The sequence below is a fragment of the Gopherus evgoodei genome, chromosome 6 (assembly GCF_007399415.2).
Source record: "Gopherus evgoodei ecotype Sinaloan lineage chromosome 6, rGopEvg1_v1.p, whole genome shotgun sequence".
NCBI lineage: Eukaryota > Metazoa > Chordata > Testudines > Testudinidae > Gopherus > Gopherus evgoodei.
The window spans coordinates 71685612-71706036 of NC_044327.1; the positions used below are offsets into that span (position 1 = coordinate 71685612).

The 20425-nt window shown below is 38.5% G+C and overlaps 1 protein-coding gene across 1 annotated transcript in view; it reads left to right on the forward strand.

Moving 5' to 3' along the window:
• SLCO4C1 (solute carrier organic anion transporter family member 4C1) overlaps window positions 1-3419 on the forward strand; it is a 97126-nt gene extending 93707 nt beyond the window's left edge. Inside the window, exon 13 of the mRNA XM_030567869.1 lies at window positions 2028-3419. Within this exon, the coding sequence (XP_030423729.1) occupies window positions 2028-2152 (125 nt within the window). The 3' untranslated portion in view covers window positions 2153-3419. The remainder of the gene's footprint in view (window positions 1-2027) is intronic.
• Window positions 3420-20425: the final 17006 nt, after the last annotated feature.

Below are 20425 nucleotides of genomic sequence, written 5' to 3' on the forward strand. Positions count from 1 at the left end.
ATCAAATATCTAAGTATCTATCAGTTCTCTGCTATTTTTCTGGGTGTATGACTAGTGTGTTAATGTATGTGTTTCTGTGACTTCCACCTCCCATTTTTTTAAGCCATTCCTCTATGGTTCGGCTGTTTTTCTTTTCCAATAAGATGCTACCAATAGCCAACCAGCTACCAACAGATGACAGAATAATTTTTCATGTCTTCTAGTGTGACCATTCCCACAGATCATTTGGCATTAAATACCCAACGTTTGATATTTGATTACGGATTGTATCCCAGGACTCTCTAATGAATGGACATGCTCACCATAGATGCATAAAATCTCTTTCGCCACAATTTCTTAGACATTTATCCCTATTCAGTCTATCTATATTTTTTAACCTGACTGGTGTGAGGTACCATTGAAATAGTATCTTAAAGACAATTTTTTTATTGTGCTACAAACTGAGGTTGCTGGTCCTCTTTTCCAGATCAAACCTCATTCCTTTGGGATAATTTCCCTATCCAGGTGCTTTTTTCCAATGTGTCATATATGGACTTTTTTTGTTAGAAAAGTTGTCTGCAAAGATTAATATAAATTAATTTTTGTTTTTTCCCTAATTGATCAGTTGCCATTGCTTCTAAAGTTAGCTTTATGTATAAAACAGGTTTTTTAAAAAGTGGAGAAACATAAAGCCTGACTTGACAGTAATGGTACTGGGGAGAGTGAGCCAGTTTAAGTTAGTTTTGATCTCTAAACAAGTTAGAAAGTTTCTCTACTGAATAGCTGGCCAATTTTGTGTGACCCATAGCTCTCCTAATATTTGAAGCTCTCCGCTTCATGATTTGGACTGAGAACTGGATTACATTGTACATCAGGAGGAGAGAGGAAAGAAAAAGAGCATAGACTCAATAGTTTTCCCTTTGCACATCACCTTTAAGGAGGGAATTGAGGAAGGATATAGAGGACATTTGATGAATGAGGACATGAAGGTAAGGATTGGAAAGCACGGTGAGCAGGAAGTCAAAAGAACTGTGAAGAGTGTACTTGAGAGGAGGATGTGTATTCAGGAAGATTATTCAGAACATCTTAAGTGAGGATGAAGAGTTTCAGCACAGTGCAGCAGGTGACAGGAAGCCAATGAATGAATATAATCTGGGGCACTGTAGGTAAAGCAAGAAGAGAAGATTATTTTATTGTCTTGAACAGCCTGGAGTGGAGGAGAAGAACAAAATTCTAATGAGTATTATAGTTCTCACAGCAAGTGAGAACCAGAGGGCAGATGTGGGACCTGATCCAAAGCTCCTGGAAGTCAATGGAAAGACTCCTGCTGTTTTTAGGGAACTTTTGATTAGCTTTATGGATAAGCATGCTTTCTGCCATTAATGGGTACCACAATATGGAGCTATAGTATTGAACCAAGTTTACACTAAGACTTTCAACTTAGAAGTAAATATTTTTACTTCATTGCTTTATACCTTTGTGGCACTCTTACGAACTATGGGGTCACATATTTATAGCTTCTGTGGGCCAAACTCATTGCACTCATCAAGAGATCATTACGTCCCTGCATTTCCCCTTACATTCCTCTGTGTCAGCGGCTTTTTATCCCACTCACCCCCCATTATTATTTGTTTGGGAAATAAGTCATTCAAGTGTCAACATGTTAAACTCTATTGGGAGGATGAACTGTGATGAGACAGGTATTATTATAGGAATTAATGGGTGCTGTGGACAAGGTGTTTGATCTGTAGACAGTTGCAGAGGTGTTTGAAGCTGGGGCTGTGCTAAAGAGATGATAGGGTCTCCATATGTCCCCCCATTTTCTCCTTTTTGGTTCTCTGATTTACCCCCCAAATCAATAATTTTGTCATAGATGTCTAGATAATTTTGAAATTGATCAAATGGGATGTTTAAAAGTTATGGCATGACAGACAGACAGATGCCATCAAGTTGAATGTAAGGCTTTCACAAGCTCTGTCAATTAAATAACTATATGTATTGACAGTTGATCTTCAACAATAAACAAGTTCACTTTTCTTCATATAAAGGTGCAGCTTGTAAAGTCATCACTATTCTTTTTATTGGCACTGCATTCTGCTTATATAAACCGCCACCAGACAATTCTGCAACTTTGCAAAAGGATGCTGAAATGGCGTCTGCTGTTCACATGTAAAACTGCTATGAGAAAACCAGGAACTTTAAAAGAAACCAAGAAGAATATAGACAGCTACTGAAAGATAAGCTGTGTGACAGCTTTAAATGCAGCGTTATACGAGCATGATTTAGTTCTTAAACAGCTTAAAATGATTTTAAATATTTGTGGATATTTTGTGTAACATTAATTCAAAGTCAGGAAATTTTATATTTCACCAATGTACCTTTAAATATCACAGGAAAGAAATTGGGTTATTAACACTTTTATTTTTAACTTTCTATATACTCAATCAAAAATACTGTAAATATAGGAAATGTCTTATAATTCATTGAGTTAAGCAAATTGCAATATTATCAGTAGAACACAAGAAAGATGACATAAAAGCTGAACTGGAATACCAAAAAAAAGCATGAATAAACATGAATAATTGTTCCTGCCTATAAAGACAACATTACACCCTAAGAAGGCAGACTTTAGGACAACAAAATAGTAAATGGGTATTAAAGGGAGCTGTAAATGGGGACTGTAAATGTTTACTTTAAACTGGCAGGAATAACATGTATCAATGTTTTGGGCTACTAAATAACTTTTAAGATTTGATTGTTGTAAATTTATTTATACCATAGTTTCTTGAGTAGGAAGAAATAGAAAAAAACATGCACTTCTGTTTTCTCTATCTATTTTGAACAAGGTAGGTTAAAAGTTTAAATTGTGATAACTTTTTGTAATCTTAAATATATTTGTAGGAAAAAAAGTAAAGAGTAGTTTTCTTTATAGGAAAATTAACAAACTTATAAATAATAAATATTTGTTCAACTGAGTGCCTTAGCATTTGAATTCGGACAATATCCAAAAGGATGGTGTCAAATATTCTTGTTATATTTTTTTTAGAAAGCTTCATTTCTCATGATATACACTCTGGAAATTTTGAAAATAAAATCTGTTTTCTTAAAATGTTTTACTTGTTAGATGTGTGCTAGCTCATTATTCTGAGGTTACTCCTAAGTGCTTCTGCACAAATTATTTTCTAAAAAAGGGATTTAATTCTGTTTGCTGAATACAAATGCACAATGAAAGACTATGCAAACACATTGATAGAAAAAAGTACATCCAGCTGGGACCTTGCAACCTTGAGTAAACCTTTAAAATAATAGGGTATGTATCTGTAGAAAACTGAAAATAAGGTGTACGTGTCTTAGTAAACACAATTTTTTAGCATTAAACATTTTATTACATGAAAATCTATTCACTTTAAATAGCTATGGTGAAATAAATCTATTTTTAAATCTGGTATATAATGCTGTCTTTGTTTTTAATGCATATGAGATGTTATTTGCTTTGTGGGTGGGCTTCAAAGTTTCTGCTTAACTTTGAGGTACCAATAATGAATTACATCTTCATCTTCTACCTAACCCATTTGTGTCTATGTGCATTCTGTGTGTTGGTACTATGATGGGTACACTGACTGAGCCTTTGGGATTCAGAAGAGGAACACTTTTGTGTCAACAGCCCCTACCACCCTGTGCTGGATCCTGGGGAAAGAAATCCACTTACCCTTTCTTATAGGCCTTTATCAAAGACCAATACTAGTCAGTAAACAAGAGGGTTTGTTTGGCAGATGGTTCCTATTAACCTGCCACTGAGTAACGACGTAACCTGGGACTAGCCAGGCATCCACAGCTAAGGACTGTAGCTCAGATAACTGGAAATCATAATTCTCTGCTTGGACTACCTCTTCCTTCTAACTGCAGCTCTTAAAGACACAGAAACAGAGTCTGGAATCTAAGAGAGAGGGTCTCATGGTGGAGCTTCTGTTTTTTTTGGACTATTCTGTTAACATAAAATAAACACAGCAACCAGGATTGGCGAAGATACACTTCACACCATTTATTGGCCACAAGCATCCAATGTCTTCATTGGGGGATGAGAGAGTGTTTTTGGTCTAATACTTGCCCACAGGATAATGTTTACATAACTTTTTGATTTGCATAATTATCAGTGTGATCACATATGGTCCCTATGTTCCCATGCACATAATGTATGAAGGAACAAAACTAATTCTGAACAGAAAAGGGAGAGGAAAGGTTGTGCTTGTGGTTAAGACATTGGATTGGGACTCAAGTTCAATTCCCACTCTGCTATGGACTGCCTGTGTGACCTTGGGCAAGTCACTGAATTTCTGTGTTTTCTAATCAGTAAAATAGAGATAATGCTACCTCTCTCCTTCCTGTTTGTCCTGTTTATTTAAGCCGTGAGCTCTTTGGGGGCATGAACTGATTCTTACTAGGGATGTGCATAATGCTTAGCATAATTAGGGACATGGCAATTCAAGGAATTAACAATAACTAAAGGACGAAAATGCAGGTGGCTGGACTAGATAACTTAATCAAGGTCCCTTCCAGTTCTACATTTCTATGATTCTATGAGGCATATAGGAGAAAGTGGATTGCACCTTATGTTTCCCTTCTGAAGGAGCTACCTGCAGCTTCAGTTGCCATTGGGATGAGGTGCCCAGGAGGAGAAGGAAGGAGTTGTACTGCAGATGCACAAAGACTCTTTCCTCTCAAAGCTGTATAGCTTGTTGAATATGTCATCATAAGTTGCAGTAAGTTCCCAGTACATCATGTGATCGACCAGAGGCAGTGCATATACACTACAGAGGACGAATGAGTAGTGCCTGAAGTAGCATGGAGACTCAAACTCCATGAGATCCCCTGGGTTTAGCTGTGCTTTCCCCTTTGATCTTGGCTTTCCTGGCCAGGCCCTCTTTACACTGATCTACTTACATAGTTACAGCTCCACACTTCTCGAGGTGACTGTAAAGTTAGCACTCAAAGTTACACCTCCTTTGCTGTGTGTGTTTGTGGGGGGGGCAAGGATGATCCATTGTTTGAGCTGAGTCATTCTTTTATGTCTTGCTGTAACTCCCATCTACCCTTTCCCCATTTTTCCCACTATGATTTTATGTGTTGTATCTAAACGTAGATTGTAAACTCTTTGGATTACCCTATGTCTTGCTATCTGTGTTACAAGTCACCTAGCATACATTTTAGATGAATTGAACATGAAATTTCAATTTTAACACTTCACAGATCTTACTAAGTGTCCCCTCCTGGTAACTCACTAGGATTGCTATGAAGGGAACACAAACCTCTGTTCTCTGGCCCCCAAGGTGTTTCAAGCTCCTGGTGCCTGAACAGAGTCCAAGCACTGCCCTAATCTCAGGGATCCTCGGCACATTCTCATGGTACAGACCTTTTTTCTGGCACCCCCAGCCTCCGAGTGTTGGAGCCTGCTGTCAAACTGCATAGCCCCACTGGGTGCAGTGCTAACCCTTCAGATTCCCCAGTACACAGACACACCCCTCTCCCAGAACACTATCCCAAAAGTGTGAGACTTCTGGCTTATAGTTTAACTCCCTGGAGCATGCAATAATTCTGAAGCAATCAACACCTATGCACTTTTCCCATCTTTTGTATTTAATCATGTAAAGCACAGGAAATTAAAAATTACATAAAGCTATATAAAACATCCTAAGTATAAAGTTCCTCACCAGCTCACCTTTCACTGGGGAGTCCTTGGGGGAACCCTCTGTATTCTACCAGCCAGGCAGGCAGAGTCCTCCACCCCCTTTGCTTCCTTGCTACTGCAGCAACCTCCCTCATCATAATCTGTTGCAAAAGACTCTTCCTCAGTTCGTCCCTATGAGTCCCTATATAGAGTCTGCTGGGATCACCTGCTTCATTTCTTCCGCTCTAGGTAACTTTCCATTACTCCTCTCCCCACCTTCAGACAAGAGGAGGAAGTGTCTTCTCCCATCTAGAGTGAACCCATTGTCCCCAGGTGTTATACTTTGAATAGAGAGAGGATCAGTAAGTGCTGTTCACTCATCCTTGTCTATGGCCTGGCAAAGACATGACACAACGCTGCAAATGCATGGTGGATCTACATACATATATGCTTTCCATGACAGTAATTTCATGATTCAATTTAATCACATCATCCACAATTTTGAAGTGTTACAACCAGAACTTCCTAATCATACTATATGTCATACAGCAATTGACACACTTGTGTGGCTTGTAAAAGCTGCTTGAGGTATAGTGCTTTTTGTTAAACTGCTTTGATCCCTGAGAAAGGTGAAATCTGTCAAACTACTTTTTTTGATATCTGGAACTCTCAAAGGCCCTTAATTTTTGATATATCGGTTTTTGACATAAGATTGATTAATAAAATAAAAAGCTATACTATCTTATATATTTTTATATAGTTTTGTTTTTAGGGGCTCTCAAAAATTGTCCAAAATTTGCTTAAAAAATCTATGGTTATAATTTCTCCAAGCTGATATCTTAAAATTCTGCACAGACCATCTGAAATAGTTCTTGATGCATATAGTATTTTCCGGTGAAATAAGCACTGTCTTGTTTTTCCTTTCCCTAAAGCAGAAAATAAATTTGTACTTCACAGTGTACAATTCTGCACTCTTAGCTCAAGAAAAACCTAATTACAATCAGTGGAGATTTTACCTGTTATGGCTCCTTATCACATAAAAAAACCCTTTCAGTTTTGCAAAAGCCAATCTAAACTCTTTTGTACAGTAGATAGAACTTAATCTATTGCAGAAATGCAAGTTGGTACCTGCTGAAATTACTTAATATCATTTTGGACACCAGCTGGATATTTTTTAAAATATTGTTCCATTTTTATGGTGTTTGTTTGGCATCCAAAGTTACACTTGAAAGGACAGTAAAACTGAAAAATAAACTTGGAAGTACTTGTAAAGTCTCTTGTTCAATTTGTGGGATAGGGCACCACCATCAGGAATTTTAAATGGTTGTGATACCTACAGAATGGGAAAAACTTCTTACATTTTAATTATTTGCGGAAAAAAATCAAACAGAAAAAACCCACACAAAACAAAGTTCTGTAACATTTTACTTTGGAAAGTGGTCTTCTGACTCAGACCTGTGAATACACACAGGTAGAAATTTAGCTGTGTTTGCTCTTCAGAGCTAATGGAAATGCTAGCCACTTCTGCTTCAGTTGCAGTAAACAGTCATGCACTTGGTTGAATTCCCAGAGGGATTTTGGGCAGCATAGGCTTGGGGTGTTTGAGAGGTATTGAGTGTTCACAGAAGGATATTGATAAATTGGAGAGGTTTCAGAGAAGACACACACGAATGATTAAAGGATTAGAAAATTTGCCTTATGTTGAATAGATTGAGCTCCTTGAGTGTATCTTAACAAAGAGAAGATTAAGGGGTGACTTGATTACAGTCTAAATATCTACATGAGGAACAAATATTTAGTAATGGGCTCTTCAGTCTAGTAGAGAAAAGGTACAACAATCTAATGGCTGAACATTCAAGCTAGACAAATTCAGACTAGAAATAAGGCATACATTTTTAATAGTGAGTAATTAACCATTAGAACAATTTACCAAGCATTATGATGGAGTCTCCATCACTAGCCATTTTTAAATCAAGCTTGGACATTTTCCTAAAAGGTATGTCCTAGGAATAGTTTTGGGGAAGTTCTGTGGCTGTTATACAGAAGGTCGCACAAGATGATCACAGTGGTCCCTTCTGACCTTGGATCAGAATAGAGACTCTTTCAGCAGTTTTAACTTCATACAGGTCAAAAACCTGGGCAGGATCAGCCCCTTCAGCATTGATGTGGATGCTAAAATTCCATAATTAGTGACTGACAAAGCATTAGTAAGGAAGCAAATTGTGACAGGGTGTACAAACCCCGCACCAATGAAAAAGGAGTAAAACAGCAGTTTTGAGCTCAAGTAGAACCACACTGCCACACCTGTGAGGTTTGCCAGTCTTGGAAGAAGAGATTTAAAAAGGAGAAGGCAAGATTAGAGGGGCCCAGATGCTTAGGGCTGGGGTAGATGGAGGATTTTTTGATCCCAAGTAAAATCATTCTGGAAGAAGATGAGTCTATTAGAGTGGGAGAATGGATACAAAACAGGAAAAGAAAAGAGTAGAAGCACAATCAGCAAAAAAGCAAAGCTGAGAAAGAAAATAAACCAAAATATTATAATTGTAAGCCACAGAAATAAGATTAGGCAACATTAACCCTGTGAAAAGTGGCTAACTGCTTTAAAACAAGCATAGAGGTACTGTAAGAGCCAAGAGGCTGCAAGCTGAGGATCTTTTAGTTGAATGTAAAAATGAAGAGCAACCTGATAAAGTGCTAAAAACTAAAATGCTGGAGAAAGATAAAATAAGTTGCCAGCTATCAAAGGATTTGACTGAACTGAAGGGGTTACTATATGAAGTGCTCTTAGAATTGACCAATGATGGGATAATCAAAAGCATAGGAGAAGGTAAAGTGTTAGCAAGTAAACTATTTAATTAGTAAATGAGGAGAGAAAGCAAGCATTTAACAGCACTGCTAATTACAATTAAGGAAGGGACTCTACCTGAGAAAGTAACACTAGGGTTTCAGATATTCAAAACCAAGCCATATATCCTCCTCCCCTCAGGTGTAAAGTGCCAACACTATGAGCACATAGCAACTGTTTATAAAGAGAAAACAAGATGTTGTAAATGTTGGGGAGAGGATTCCTATGAAAATTGTATTGAAGAGACAAAGGTCAAATGTATTCACTACAGTGGTAATCTCAGTGTGGCACAGGGAGGATGTGTTTGTCAAGACAAGCTAAAGAGATACAAAAGACTGAAATTGTTAACGTATCTTACGTGGAAGCTGTAAGGAGACTCACGCATCAGGTGGAGAAGGAAGAGAATCGTCACAGGAAAAGGGGAACAGTGGACACAGCCTCATTCTATACGAACTATGATAAACACTGGGAGAAATAGGTGATAATAAAATGAAAGAAGTAATGAAGAAAGTTTTAATGCAATTATTATAGAAGTGATAAATTATACAGAACAAATGGAAAAATCAGAAAATTAAAATTTACAGTGGAAAATACTTATTAGCAATTTGTCAATGGACTGTATTCATGCAATTTTGAATGACGTTAACGTTGAAATATGACTAGTATGGAGAACACAATCTTTTGTTGGAATGCTCAGAGTTTGATAGCACATAGACAAAAACGAAAAGAAGATATCCTGGAAATGAAAACTAAACCAGATATCATGTATATTCAGGAAACATCACTGGTTGAAAAGCCTATCTTTAAAATTCCAAGGTTTGTGTCCTTTAGGAAAGTCTAAAAACTAGGAAGAGAAGAAGTCATTTTTACTTTCACAAGGAAAAAATTAGAAACCAAAGAAGTAGCAAATGAAGAAGTAAGCCTAGAATATAATGCTGTTGAGATCCCAATGCAGAAAAGAAATATTTCTTGAAAGGATTTATATCATAACCTGCGTGGGGAATTAAAAAGTTCAGAGCTACAAGAAATAGTGAAGAATGCTAAAAACATATTATATGCAGTAACCTAAATAGTCATAAATTGTGGGGAAGGAAGATAACTGATAAAAATGGCACATGCTATGAAAATCAATCAATCAGTCAATCTAGTGATTTTAAACCATGGCACCCCAACTAGCTTTAATGCAGTAAATAGTAGTTTTTCTGGCATAGACCTGGGAATTATGACAGCAAATATTGTAAGTAAACACAACTGGGAAATATGTAAAGAAGGAATGAAGAATGATCATTTTCCTATACTTCTTACTTTTCAAGGGCCAGGTAAAGTTGAAGGTAATGGAAAATTGCCTACTGTGACGGGTTTACAGACTCCACGGTAAGGTAAGAGAAGTGGTGAAACACTATTGGGACAAGAAAACCCACACCCCTTAGCAGCTACTGGGCATGCACCCCATGGAGCATCTACTTAAAAGTGAGCTCTGGCAGGAGAGACTAGCTGGAAGAAGGCAGTCAGGCTTCAGTTGCTGAGGCAGAGCACTCTACAGGGGAAAGACTGGGACTATGAGTAAAGCCTGGCTGGAATCCCTCTGACTAAAGAGGGACAAGTGAACTCTGAGGGTGAGCTGGGAAGCTTCCCGACACTCCTGGCTGAAGCCCTGACACTATTGAGATGCCCCTCATTTTTCTCCCCTTAGGCCGTGGGACAGGACCTAGGGGAGAGTGAGACCCCATATCTCCCTATCCATCCCCTTTTCTCCAGCCTCCTGAGAGATCCTCGGGGCCTAAGGGAGTGATAAACTGTGGCTTGGCTGCCAGGCTCCTGGACTGCTCAAAGAGCCACCTCAGGGTTTGCAGAGAGTCTTTGGCTATGGCCTGCCTGCCTGCCTCTGAGCTAAGCCTGCTACACCCACCTGTAATTTTAAGAAAGCTAAGTGGGAGCTATTTACAAGAAAATGGACTGAATTTGTGAATACTCATTGTGTGAGTGATGATAGAGAATTTCAGTGATAATATGATAAAGGGATTAACAGCAGCAGCTACTGTAGCTGTATCCTATGACTACTGAAGTACTTCAAAACTAAAAACTCACTTCCATGGTGGAATGAGGAGTGAAAAGTGGCAATCAAAGAAAGGAACCAAGCCTATAAAAGAGCAAAAAACATACAGTGAATACTGAATATCTAATGAAGTATAGAAGAAGAAAGAAGAATTTAAAAAAAATCAGAGTTGGAGGAAGTCCTGTCAGGGGTAAGATAGAGACATCAGAAATATTCAGGCACATTAAACAAACGAATGACATTCAGACAGAGTAGCCACATTTTAACATGGTTAGAAGTTTTGATAACAAGAAAGCAGAAGTTTCATAGAAACTTTGAGGGGTGAACTGGAAAAATCGAAGTGCAGTTTTCCACCAGATTAAAAGACAATTAGTTGAAGAGGGTCATGATCTATTATGTAGTTGGGGTAAACATGAAGATACTGAACTGAATGAATGCTATTGTTATCAGCATGAATACTTTCCAAGGTAAAGTGAATATCTATAACAATATTTAAATATCTCAAAGTAGTTTGAAGATTCTTTTGGAATTATGTAACACGGGGGGAAGATGGGGGCATCGGGGGGAGGAGGAGAAGGTGCATTACCAGTACAATAGAAACATGAAGTAGTAATTTCAATACCAAAACCAGGAAAAGCAGCAAAGAATCCTGTGGCACCTTATAGACTAACAGACGTTTTGGAGCATGAAAACCAGGAAAATTATCCACAAAAGTGGATGCCTATAGACCAATAGATATCCTGTCTGGGTAAAATTATGGAAATAATGGTAAATGAAGGATTGGTTGCCTCCTTGGAAAACAATGAAATTATAGATAAGGTGCAGAGTGGTTTTAGGAGAGGAAGTTGCACCATTGATCACATCGTTAAATTAGAAACAAATACAAAAAAGTATGAGGCACACGGGTTTCATGACAGCTGGCTTTCTGGATATTGAAAAGGTGTAAGACATGGTATCAAGGGAAGGCTTATTGTACCAAGCAGGTGCACTAGGGATAAGGGGATGACTGTCTGACTGGATTAGGGAATTTTTGAGTAAAGGACCGTGAAGGTCAGAGTTGGGAAAGTTATGCTGACTATATACAATATTTAAAAGGGTACAGCACAGGGAGTTTTATCAGCCCAGCCTTATTTAATATTAAACACTCTCCCAAAACAAATAAGCACCAGGGTTGGTTGTCACTCTATTCATGTGAATGTACTCTGTGGTTTAGGTGCAGGACTATTGGGGTGGTGGAAAAGAGAATCAATAAAGCATTACGAGAGATCTCTTAACTGGGGAAATGCATGGGGTTTCAAGTTCTCCATTGCTAAAAACAAAGGATTGATATTTACAGAAAGGAAACTTACAAAGGAGGGTAAACTGTATCCACATGGAGAACAACTAGATACAGCCAAAAGGCTAATTTCCCAGGGATAATATCTGATACTAAGTTACTTTGGAAAGCTCATATGAACTATGTTAAAAATAAATGTACAGGAAGGATTCACCTGCTTAAAAGTCTTCCTGGACTAATTGGATGGGAGCAGGGGGGAGAGAGAGAGAGAGAGAGAGCACCAAATGCTGTACAGAGCCTTAATTAGACCAGCTGTTGACTATGACTGCCAAGCTTTTGAGTCAACATCAAAATCAGAACTTACACTATTAGATGTAATACAAGCCCAGGCCCTATGAAATGAGTGTGGTGCATTAATTACAACACCTAAATGTGCAACATATAGCTTCTAGTGAAATGCCAGTTGCACTACAAATGAAGCTATTGGACTTAACTTTCTGGGCCAAATGCGAACTGTAAGAAAAGTACAAAATCTGATTAATACATCAATAAAACATTTGTAGGGCATTTGACTTGGTACTGCATGAAACTTGGATAAAACACTAAAGATATAAAATGAATATGGCACACATTAAATGGAGTAAAACATGGCTAACTGATAGGTCCCAAAATGTAATTGTAAATGGGGCATCATTATGGAGTCAGGGTTTTTTCCTAGTGGGATATTGGGGATTATTCTTGGCCCTATGCTGATTAACATTTTTATTAATGACATTAATTTATGATGAAAACATATCATCACTGATTAAGTGTGAGGATGACACAAATTAGAGTGGTAAATAATGAAAAGTCAGGTCATTGATACAGAGCAATTTGAATTACTCAGTAAGCTGTGAGCAAGCAAAAATATGTGTTTTAATATGGATAAATATAAATGTATACATCTAGGAACAAAGAATATAGGCCATAGTTGCAAGATGGGGGTCCTATGCTGGGAAGAAGTAAGTCTGAAAATGATTTGGGGGTCATGGTGGATAATCAGTTGAACATGAGTTCCCAGTGGAATGTTGTGGCCTAAAGGGCTACTATGGTCCTGGGGTATATAAACAACCTCTCTATTCCTGCTCAAGAGTCCGTTGTTTATATTTGGCACTGGTGTGACTGCTGCTGGAGTACTGTGTGCAGTCCTGATGTCTATAATTCAAGAAGATGTTGATAAACTGGAGAAGTTTCAGAAAAGTGCCATGAGAATGATTAAAGGATTAGAAAATGTGCCTTATAGTGATCGAGCTCCTTGAATCTATTTAGCTTAACTAAGATAATGTTACATGGTGACTTGAATACAGGCTGCAAGTACCTACATGTTGAATAGGTATTTAATATTGGGCTCTTTTCATCTAGCAGAGAAAGTTATAACATGATTCGATGACTGAAAGCTGAAGCTAGACAAATTCAAACTGGAAATGAGGTAAATTTTGAACAGTGCGTAATCAATCATTGAAACAATTTCCAAATGTTGTGGCAGATTCTCCATCACTAAAAATTTTAGAAAAGCATTCAATCTTGATTTAAAAAGATCTGCTCTGGGAATTATTTTGGGGGAAGTTCATGGCCTGTGTTAGACAGAAGTAAGACTAGATGATCACTATGATCTCTTCAGGTCTTAGACTCCATGAAATCTTATTGCAGTTGGCAAGGTCACTCTTCTTTGGCAATTTTACTATAAGACCTCTTCCACTGAGCTGGGTTCTTTTGTTCATTCCATATTCTATCCAAAAACATAAGTGAAGTCTTAAGGGCTATTTCATCACTTGTTTTAAGCATCTCTCCCATAATATCCTTTCTAGCTGCTTTCCCATTTTTGAGTTTACTGATGGTTTTTCTAACTTCTTCCATTGTAATATCTCTTAAATCAATATCAAGCTCTTGTTGTTCTTCATCACATATTTCTAGCCATTTGATTGGGCTTGGTCTATTTAAAACAACCTGCCAATGTTCTGCACATTTTTTCTTTTGTTTTGCTTCTGTTCTAATAGGGCCTCCAGTACTGCTAACACTTTCTGTTAGCTGTTTTGGTTGTCTTACGCAAGGTTGCAAGGTCACCTCTTTGACTACTGCCTTCAGCCTCTTGAGATTTTTCTATGAATATATGCCCTTTCATTTCTCTTTAGCCCTTCTGATTCTATCTAGAGCTCTGTATTCTTCTTGCCACTTGCTCACCTCTTTATGTCTTAGCATTCATGAGTTTTTGCTTTACACTTCTTCTCTTTTCTACTGCTGCCCAAGTAGCATCACTAATCCATTGTTTCCTTTTTAGATTGTTTTTATTAGAACTGCATTATACTTTCTAGACAGTACCCTCCATTTTCCCAAGGAGTATCAATTTTTTGGTTTTCTTCAGTTGATTCCATTAGAACACTGGTTTTCAGCCAGAACACAAGGACGGGTTCACTTTTTTTGTTTGGGTCTTTCAGTTTTGCACTGTTGATGCTTAGGCTTTTAACCTTTTTATTCTTTTTAACTTGATCATCAATTTAGTAATGCACAGGTTATGGTCACTGGCCACGCTATCTCCTCTGTATGCATGTACATTTGCCAATTAGTTGTGATACATGCTCAAAATGGAGAATTGATCTGTTGTTTTTTTTTTTTAAATAATACCATCTGGGGAAATCCATGTTGCATTGTGGACTTCTTTATGAGTAAATATTGCTTCACCTGTCACTAATTTGTGCACATTGCACATTTCCACTAATCATTCACCATATTATTACATGTTCAAAACCCTGCCACACTTTCCTATAATTTTATCCAACCCATCATTGTTACTTCCAACTTTTACATTAAAAATCACTTATCGTTACTATGATATCATGTTTCTGGGACCTCTGTGAACACATCCTGCAACAAATCATAAAAGATCTTCCTCATCTGTTTTTTGTTGGTTTGTGCATAGTATTGCATTACTTTGAAGAATCTAGTCTGAAAGTGAGCTTTGAATTCTTTCATTGACTGACTGATTCCCACTCAGTGCCTGCTCTGCATCATTTAGGATTGCTGTGCCAACTTCATGTCTACCAGCTGTATTTCCAGAATAGATGGTGGTTCTGTTTCTCTAAAGGGTAGTTTGTTCAAATTTGTCCATCTACATTAACTGATTCCAAAGACATCAAGATGGTGTCTTTCATTTTTTCTTTAATTACTTAACTGCTTAAGTAGTTTCATACATTGTTCTCATGTTCAAAATCTGATTTTCATGACTGACCTTGAGCAAGGGACTTTTCAGAACATGGGCTTCTTTATGGATTTGACTGATGCCTGTTATATTCTTCACTTGAAGATGTTCTTTTGTTTGAGGCTTCTGTATACTGATAGGACTCTTGACATTCAGTTCTGTAGTAAGTTTGTTTTTTACATGGTGAGTTACCAGGCCCAAGCACAACCTTATGGCTGCTTAGTCAGTATTCACCCACTGGGAGACACTTGGTAGCTTTGGATGCCCTGAGTGTTTACACCTTCCTAGCTTGAAATGGAAAGGTGAAATTTATGTAGATAACCACGTAAGTTTCATGGTGGTCATTTTTGCTATGTAAATAGTAAAACTGTTTAAATATTCCCCTACACAGACAATGTAATCTTTCAGGGCGTATCAACCCTGCTTTGTGGTTCTCTCATCTTTTCTACAGCCTCACTATTTTGAATCTTCAATTTGTCTTTGCCTTTCCTTCTCTCTTCAGCTACTTGTGTTCCACTCGCTGGTTTTTCTGCAGCTCCTCTTTTTTTCCCATTCCAATCCCTTCCTTTTTCCTGCAGGTAGCCAAACAGTAACTGTATATGTATCCATGTGGATATGTTTTCTAGGAAGAGAAATATTGCTACAAGAATAGCATATCTGGCTGAATGCCTAAATAAAGGATAACAAGTTGTGCTGAACTAGAAGAATGGAAACAATGTGATCTCAAAGGAACTGCCTTTCAGGAATGCTAGAACTTGCCAGCTGGTGTTACACACCAGAGGTCTGTTGAAGGACAGTAACTTGACTCAAGAAACATGTTTCAAACTGATTCTTAGTCAAAGTTCTATGTTGGTTTGGTCTGATAAAGTATAAGAAGCATGATGGGAGTGTCCAAATTGCAAAAACAAAGTAAATAGAGTTTCTACTATGGAGGCCTGGAGAAAGGTGGTTATATATGAAGCAGGCCTACTCTGTGGAGAAAGGAACCAAAGTGTAGTACCCTGATACTGGAGAGCAAATGTGAAGTAATCTACTGAACTTGCAATCTTTTGTCCCAACAGCAGCAGACATCCTTGATTAACAGTTTACTACCTTTGCTGTTCCCTTTGGTTTGCCAATAGATGGCTCTGTTGTTTCTGCTAAAAACACAATCTTATTCTGCATTGGATGGAAAGTTAAGGTCTTTGGAACTCAGAGCATAGACTGCAGCAGTCACAAAAAACAAAACAAAAAAAACTCCATTATGAGAGGTAGGACTATTGTCTTTTTTCTGGTTGCTTTCTATTCTTGCAGTAGTAGCTGCTTTTTCCTTGCAGCAAATATAAATATACTTGGTTATATGCTTTTTCTTATTATGCCTCTCTTGCAGAATTTCATCTCTCAGAAAAAGCACACGTGCACATCACAGTGAATTTTAACCATCTTCATATTGTTTAAACTTAGTAGCATTTTTATACAAAAATCCTGGGGCGTATAGGTTCAGAATTCTAAATATAGGCAAGCATGCATACTCAAACCAGAATTTATACTGGCAAACTGGAAACTGCATTTTTAGGAGCTTGCATTATAAAGAAGTTGACTTTTTCTATGAGCTAAAATAAAAGTTTGAGGGAATTAAGGAACTGTTATTTTGCAATGAAAGACAATACAAAAACGTAGATATCTTTTGCCTTGATGTGCACGTATAACTTGCTTTTGTGAATTTCCTCATAAAACGACAGTTAAGAACATACTTGTAAATAATAGGGGCCAATTTACTTAAAAAAAATTGGAGATCCATACATACCTGTACAATAGCAGGCAAGCACATGCATTCACCAAAAGGTCCACATGCAGGTAAGCCATATGTAACTGAGGTCTTGGCTACACTAGCGCTTTACAGCACTGCAACTTTCTCGCTCAAGGGTGTGAAAAAACACACCCCTGAGTGCAGCAAGTTTCAGCGCTGCAAAGTGCCAGTGTAAACAGTTTCCCACTGTGCTCCCAGCGCTGTAAGCTAATCCCCACGGGGAGGTGGAGTACCTGCAGCGCTAGGAGAGCTCTCTCCCAGCACTGGCGCCGCAACCACACTCGCACTTCAAAGCGCTGCTGCGGGAGCGCTCCCACGGCAGTGCTGTACGGCTGCAAGTGTAGCCATACCCTGAGTTGAAAACACCCACCCATGGCTGCTTCTCCAATTTGCAGACATGCCTCTAGTAAGTAGGTGCACAAAAACAGAGACTAAGGAACACATGCAAAATGTGACTTAGGCCATGGCTACACTTGCAGCTGTAGAGCACTTTGGGTTAAACCAGCCTTCGGAGAGCGCACTACAGAAAGAGCTCCAGTCTGTCCACACTGACAACTGCAAGCGCACTGGCGTGACCGCATTTGCAGCGGCATTGGGAGCAGTGGATTATGGGCAGCTATCCCAGCATTCAAGTGGCTGCAATGTGCTTTTCAAATGAGGGGGGTGGGGTAGAGTGTGTTGTGTGTATGCGGGGAGAGAGAGAGAGTGTTTTTGGAGTGCTGAGAGTGTGTCAGTATGCTGTCTTGTAAATTCAGATCCCCCTAGTCCTCTTGCCTCTCACTCACTCACTCAGTAAACATTTGTTTTGCCCCATTGCAGGTAAGCAGCCTCCGTCTGAAACAGAGCTCTGAAAAAGCACTTCCACATTCCTCAGCCAATTTCACAACAAAGAGAAGAGAAGAGAGGTCACTTGACTTAAGGGGATCATGGGACATTTCCAGAGGTCAATCAGAATGCCGTAACGTAACTCCTCATTCACACTGGCCCTGGGGCATCTCAGCCAATATGCAGCAGCTGTTATCCCTCTCGTGGAGGTGGAGTACCAGAAGCGCTCTAGCCAGGGAGTCAGAGTGCTCTACGTGCCTTGCCAGTGTGGACGGAGAGTAAGGTAGAGTGTTCTGGAAGGCTTTATTGTGGTATAAAGTGCCAGTGTAGCCAAGCCCTGAGGAACACATGCATCATTAACCTTTAAGACCTTCCCTAAAATATGTGCTTGTTCAGAACCACCCTCAGAACAAACACTTGGTTAAAGTTAGAGAAGGCCTTATGTATAAAGGAAGTGTAAAAAACAAAAACAAAAACAAAAAGATCATGATATTAGGTCCCTAAAATTAAGATTCTAAAGCCTTAGTAAGGCAACTAAATATGGATTTAGGATGCTAACTTGAGACACTTACTTCTGAAAATCTAGGCCTTTGATTGTTTTGTCTTGAAATGAGCAGGATGAGAGAGAATTTAATTGAGATATTTAGGATAAAAAAAACCCAAAAACACAGAGAAAAGCCTTTCATTTGTACACTATCCCATAATAAAGAAACAAGAATATTTAATTTAATGTTCAATTGGCCTGATCCTACTGTCACTGAAGTCCAATGGAATTTTTGCCATTTACTTAAATAGGAATAGAACTGGGATTTAATGGGTAGGTGTGTTTTAAAACCAGTATGAGGATTTATGCTACCACTTCATATGGCTTTATTCAGCCAGTGGAATTCATTGCTGCAGGAGGTTGTAGAATCTAGTTCTATCACCTGTTTTTAAAAGAAGCAAGAATTTTTTCATTAGCTTATAATTATGATTCAGGAATGCTTTAAAGAATCGGTTGGTTCAGCACATGCTATAGACCAGTGGTTCCAAAACTTGTTCCGCTGCTTGTGCAGGGAAAGCACCTGGCATACCAGGCTGGTTTGTTTACCTGCTGTGTCTGCAGGTTTGGCCAATCGCAGCTCCCAGTGGCTGCAGTTCGCTGCTCCAGGCCAATGGAAGCTGCTGGAAGCGGCAGCCAGTATGTCCCTCGGCCCGCGCCACTTCCAGCAGCTCCCATTGGCCTGGAGCAGCGAACTGCAGCCACTGGGAACCGCGATCAGCTGAACCTGTGGACAAACCAGCCCGGCCCACCAGGGGCTTTCCCTGCACAAACCGCATCCCAAGTTTGGGAACCACTGCTATAGACCATTAAAATACAGGGAGCCTTGTATCAGAGGTCACTGTTAGTCAGATTTGTCTAGTATCCTCAGACATACTTCACTGCATCATCAGTTGTAGCTCCGTTGAAGGGATCTGGTGATCTATAAAATAGGCAAAGCATGATAAGGGTGTGACAGAACTCCACCCTAGGGTAGATAAGAGTAAAGGAGAAGCATTCTAAAAAGGGTATCTACATTTTTTTTAGGTTCATAATTTTTTCTGCTAGGCCAAGAAGTTGGGCCACAGATAGGAGAAGCAGTTTTCCACTGCCAAATTAGTTGTCACTGCTGAAAAATTGACGGAAAAAAGACTAAAACTTTTGCACACCAAGAGGGACTAGGAAAATCGCATCAGTTTGGCATCAGGAGGAAAGTTTCACCTGTGGTCAATGTTGCTGAATATTTGAGAGATTTTTATATCGGTAAATTAAAGATGCAGCTTGAATTGAAATATGTCAGGACACTAAAACCTGAATTCTACGTGAGAAAAAGAGACTTCCTAATGTCTTTCAATGGCTGCTTACGATAATCATCCCAAACCTATTCAATTCTAATTATGGTTTATGTCATACTCCCACCATACAGTGGTGTGTTCTCTTCACTACTTCTCCTGTTATATCACTTACCTGCCCTTATTAAGCTTTATGTATTGATTTACAGAATTTAAACAAGGTGATTTTTTTTAGACGAGCATTGAATTGATTACTTCATGTAGCCATTTTGTTCAGGTCCATATGGGACATCTACAACTAATTAGCTCTAAAACAAGAAATTCAGACATACAAATATGTACTAACACATGCAGCTCTGATATCAGAGGCAAAGATTCAACCTCTAATTTATAGACTGGAGACACAGAATGTCACAATCTATAATTGTTTTCTTATGGGCTCATGTAGTTCAAACAGTGACTCAGAAAGCTCTTGAGTTAGGAGAGTTTGAGCTCAGGTTAGTTCCAAATTAATATGCTTAGGGTTTGTTTGTTTTTTTTGCTGTTCAACATATTTTGTTACTCACATGTATGATGTATACTTGCCTATCTGAACTCCTACATTTTTTCTGATTTGCTTTGTTCACGACTCTTATAGGTCACCTGCCACCAAGTTTGTTTCCTTTTCCATGAGTGAAACAGAACAATGAAGTGCTTAAAGTTAGAGCTGAGAGAATAATGGATTTTTTTGCTACATTGGAAATTATGAATAATTGAAACATTCTGTTACAAAAGTTTGGACAAACTTAGAATTTTGGGGATTTTTTTAACTGATATGATTCTGTTAAACTGACAAGAATATGCACAATTTTGTTGTTGCCAAATCTGTATTTTTCTGCTGAAATTTTTTTTGCATAAAAAATGTTGCCTAGATTTACTTAAAATGACAAACAGGCCAAGCTCC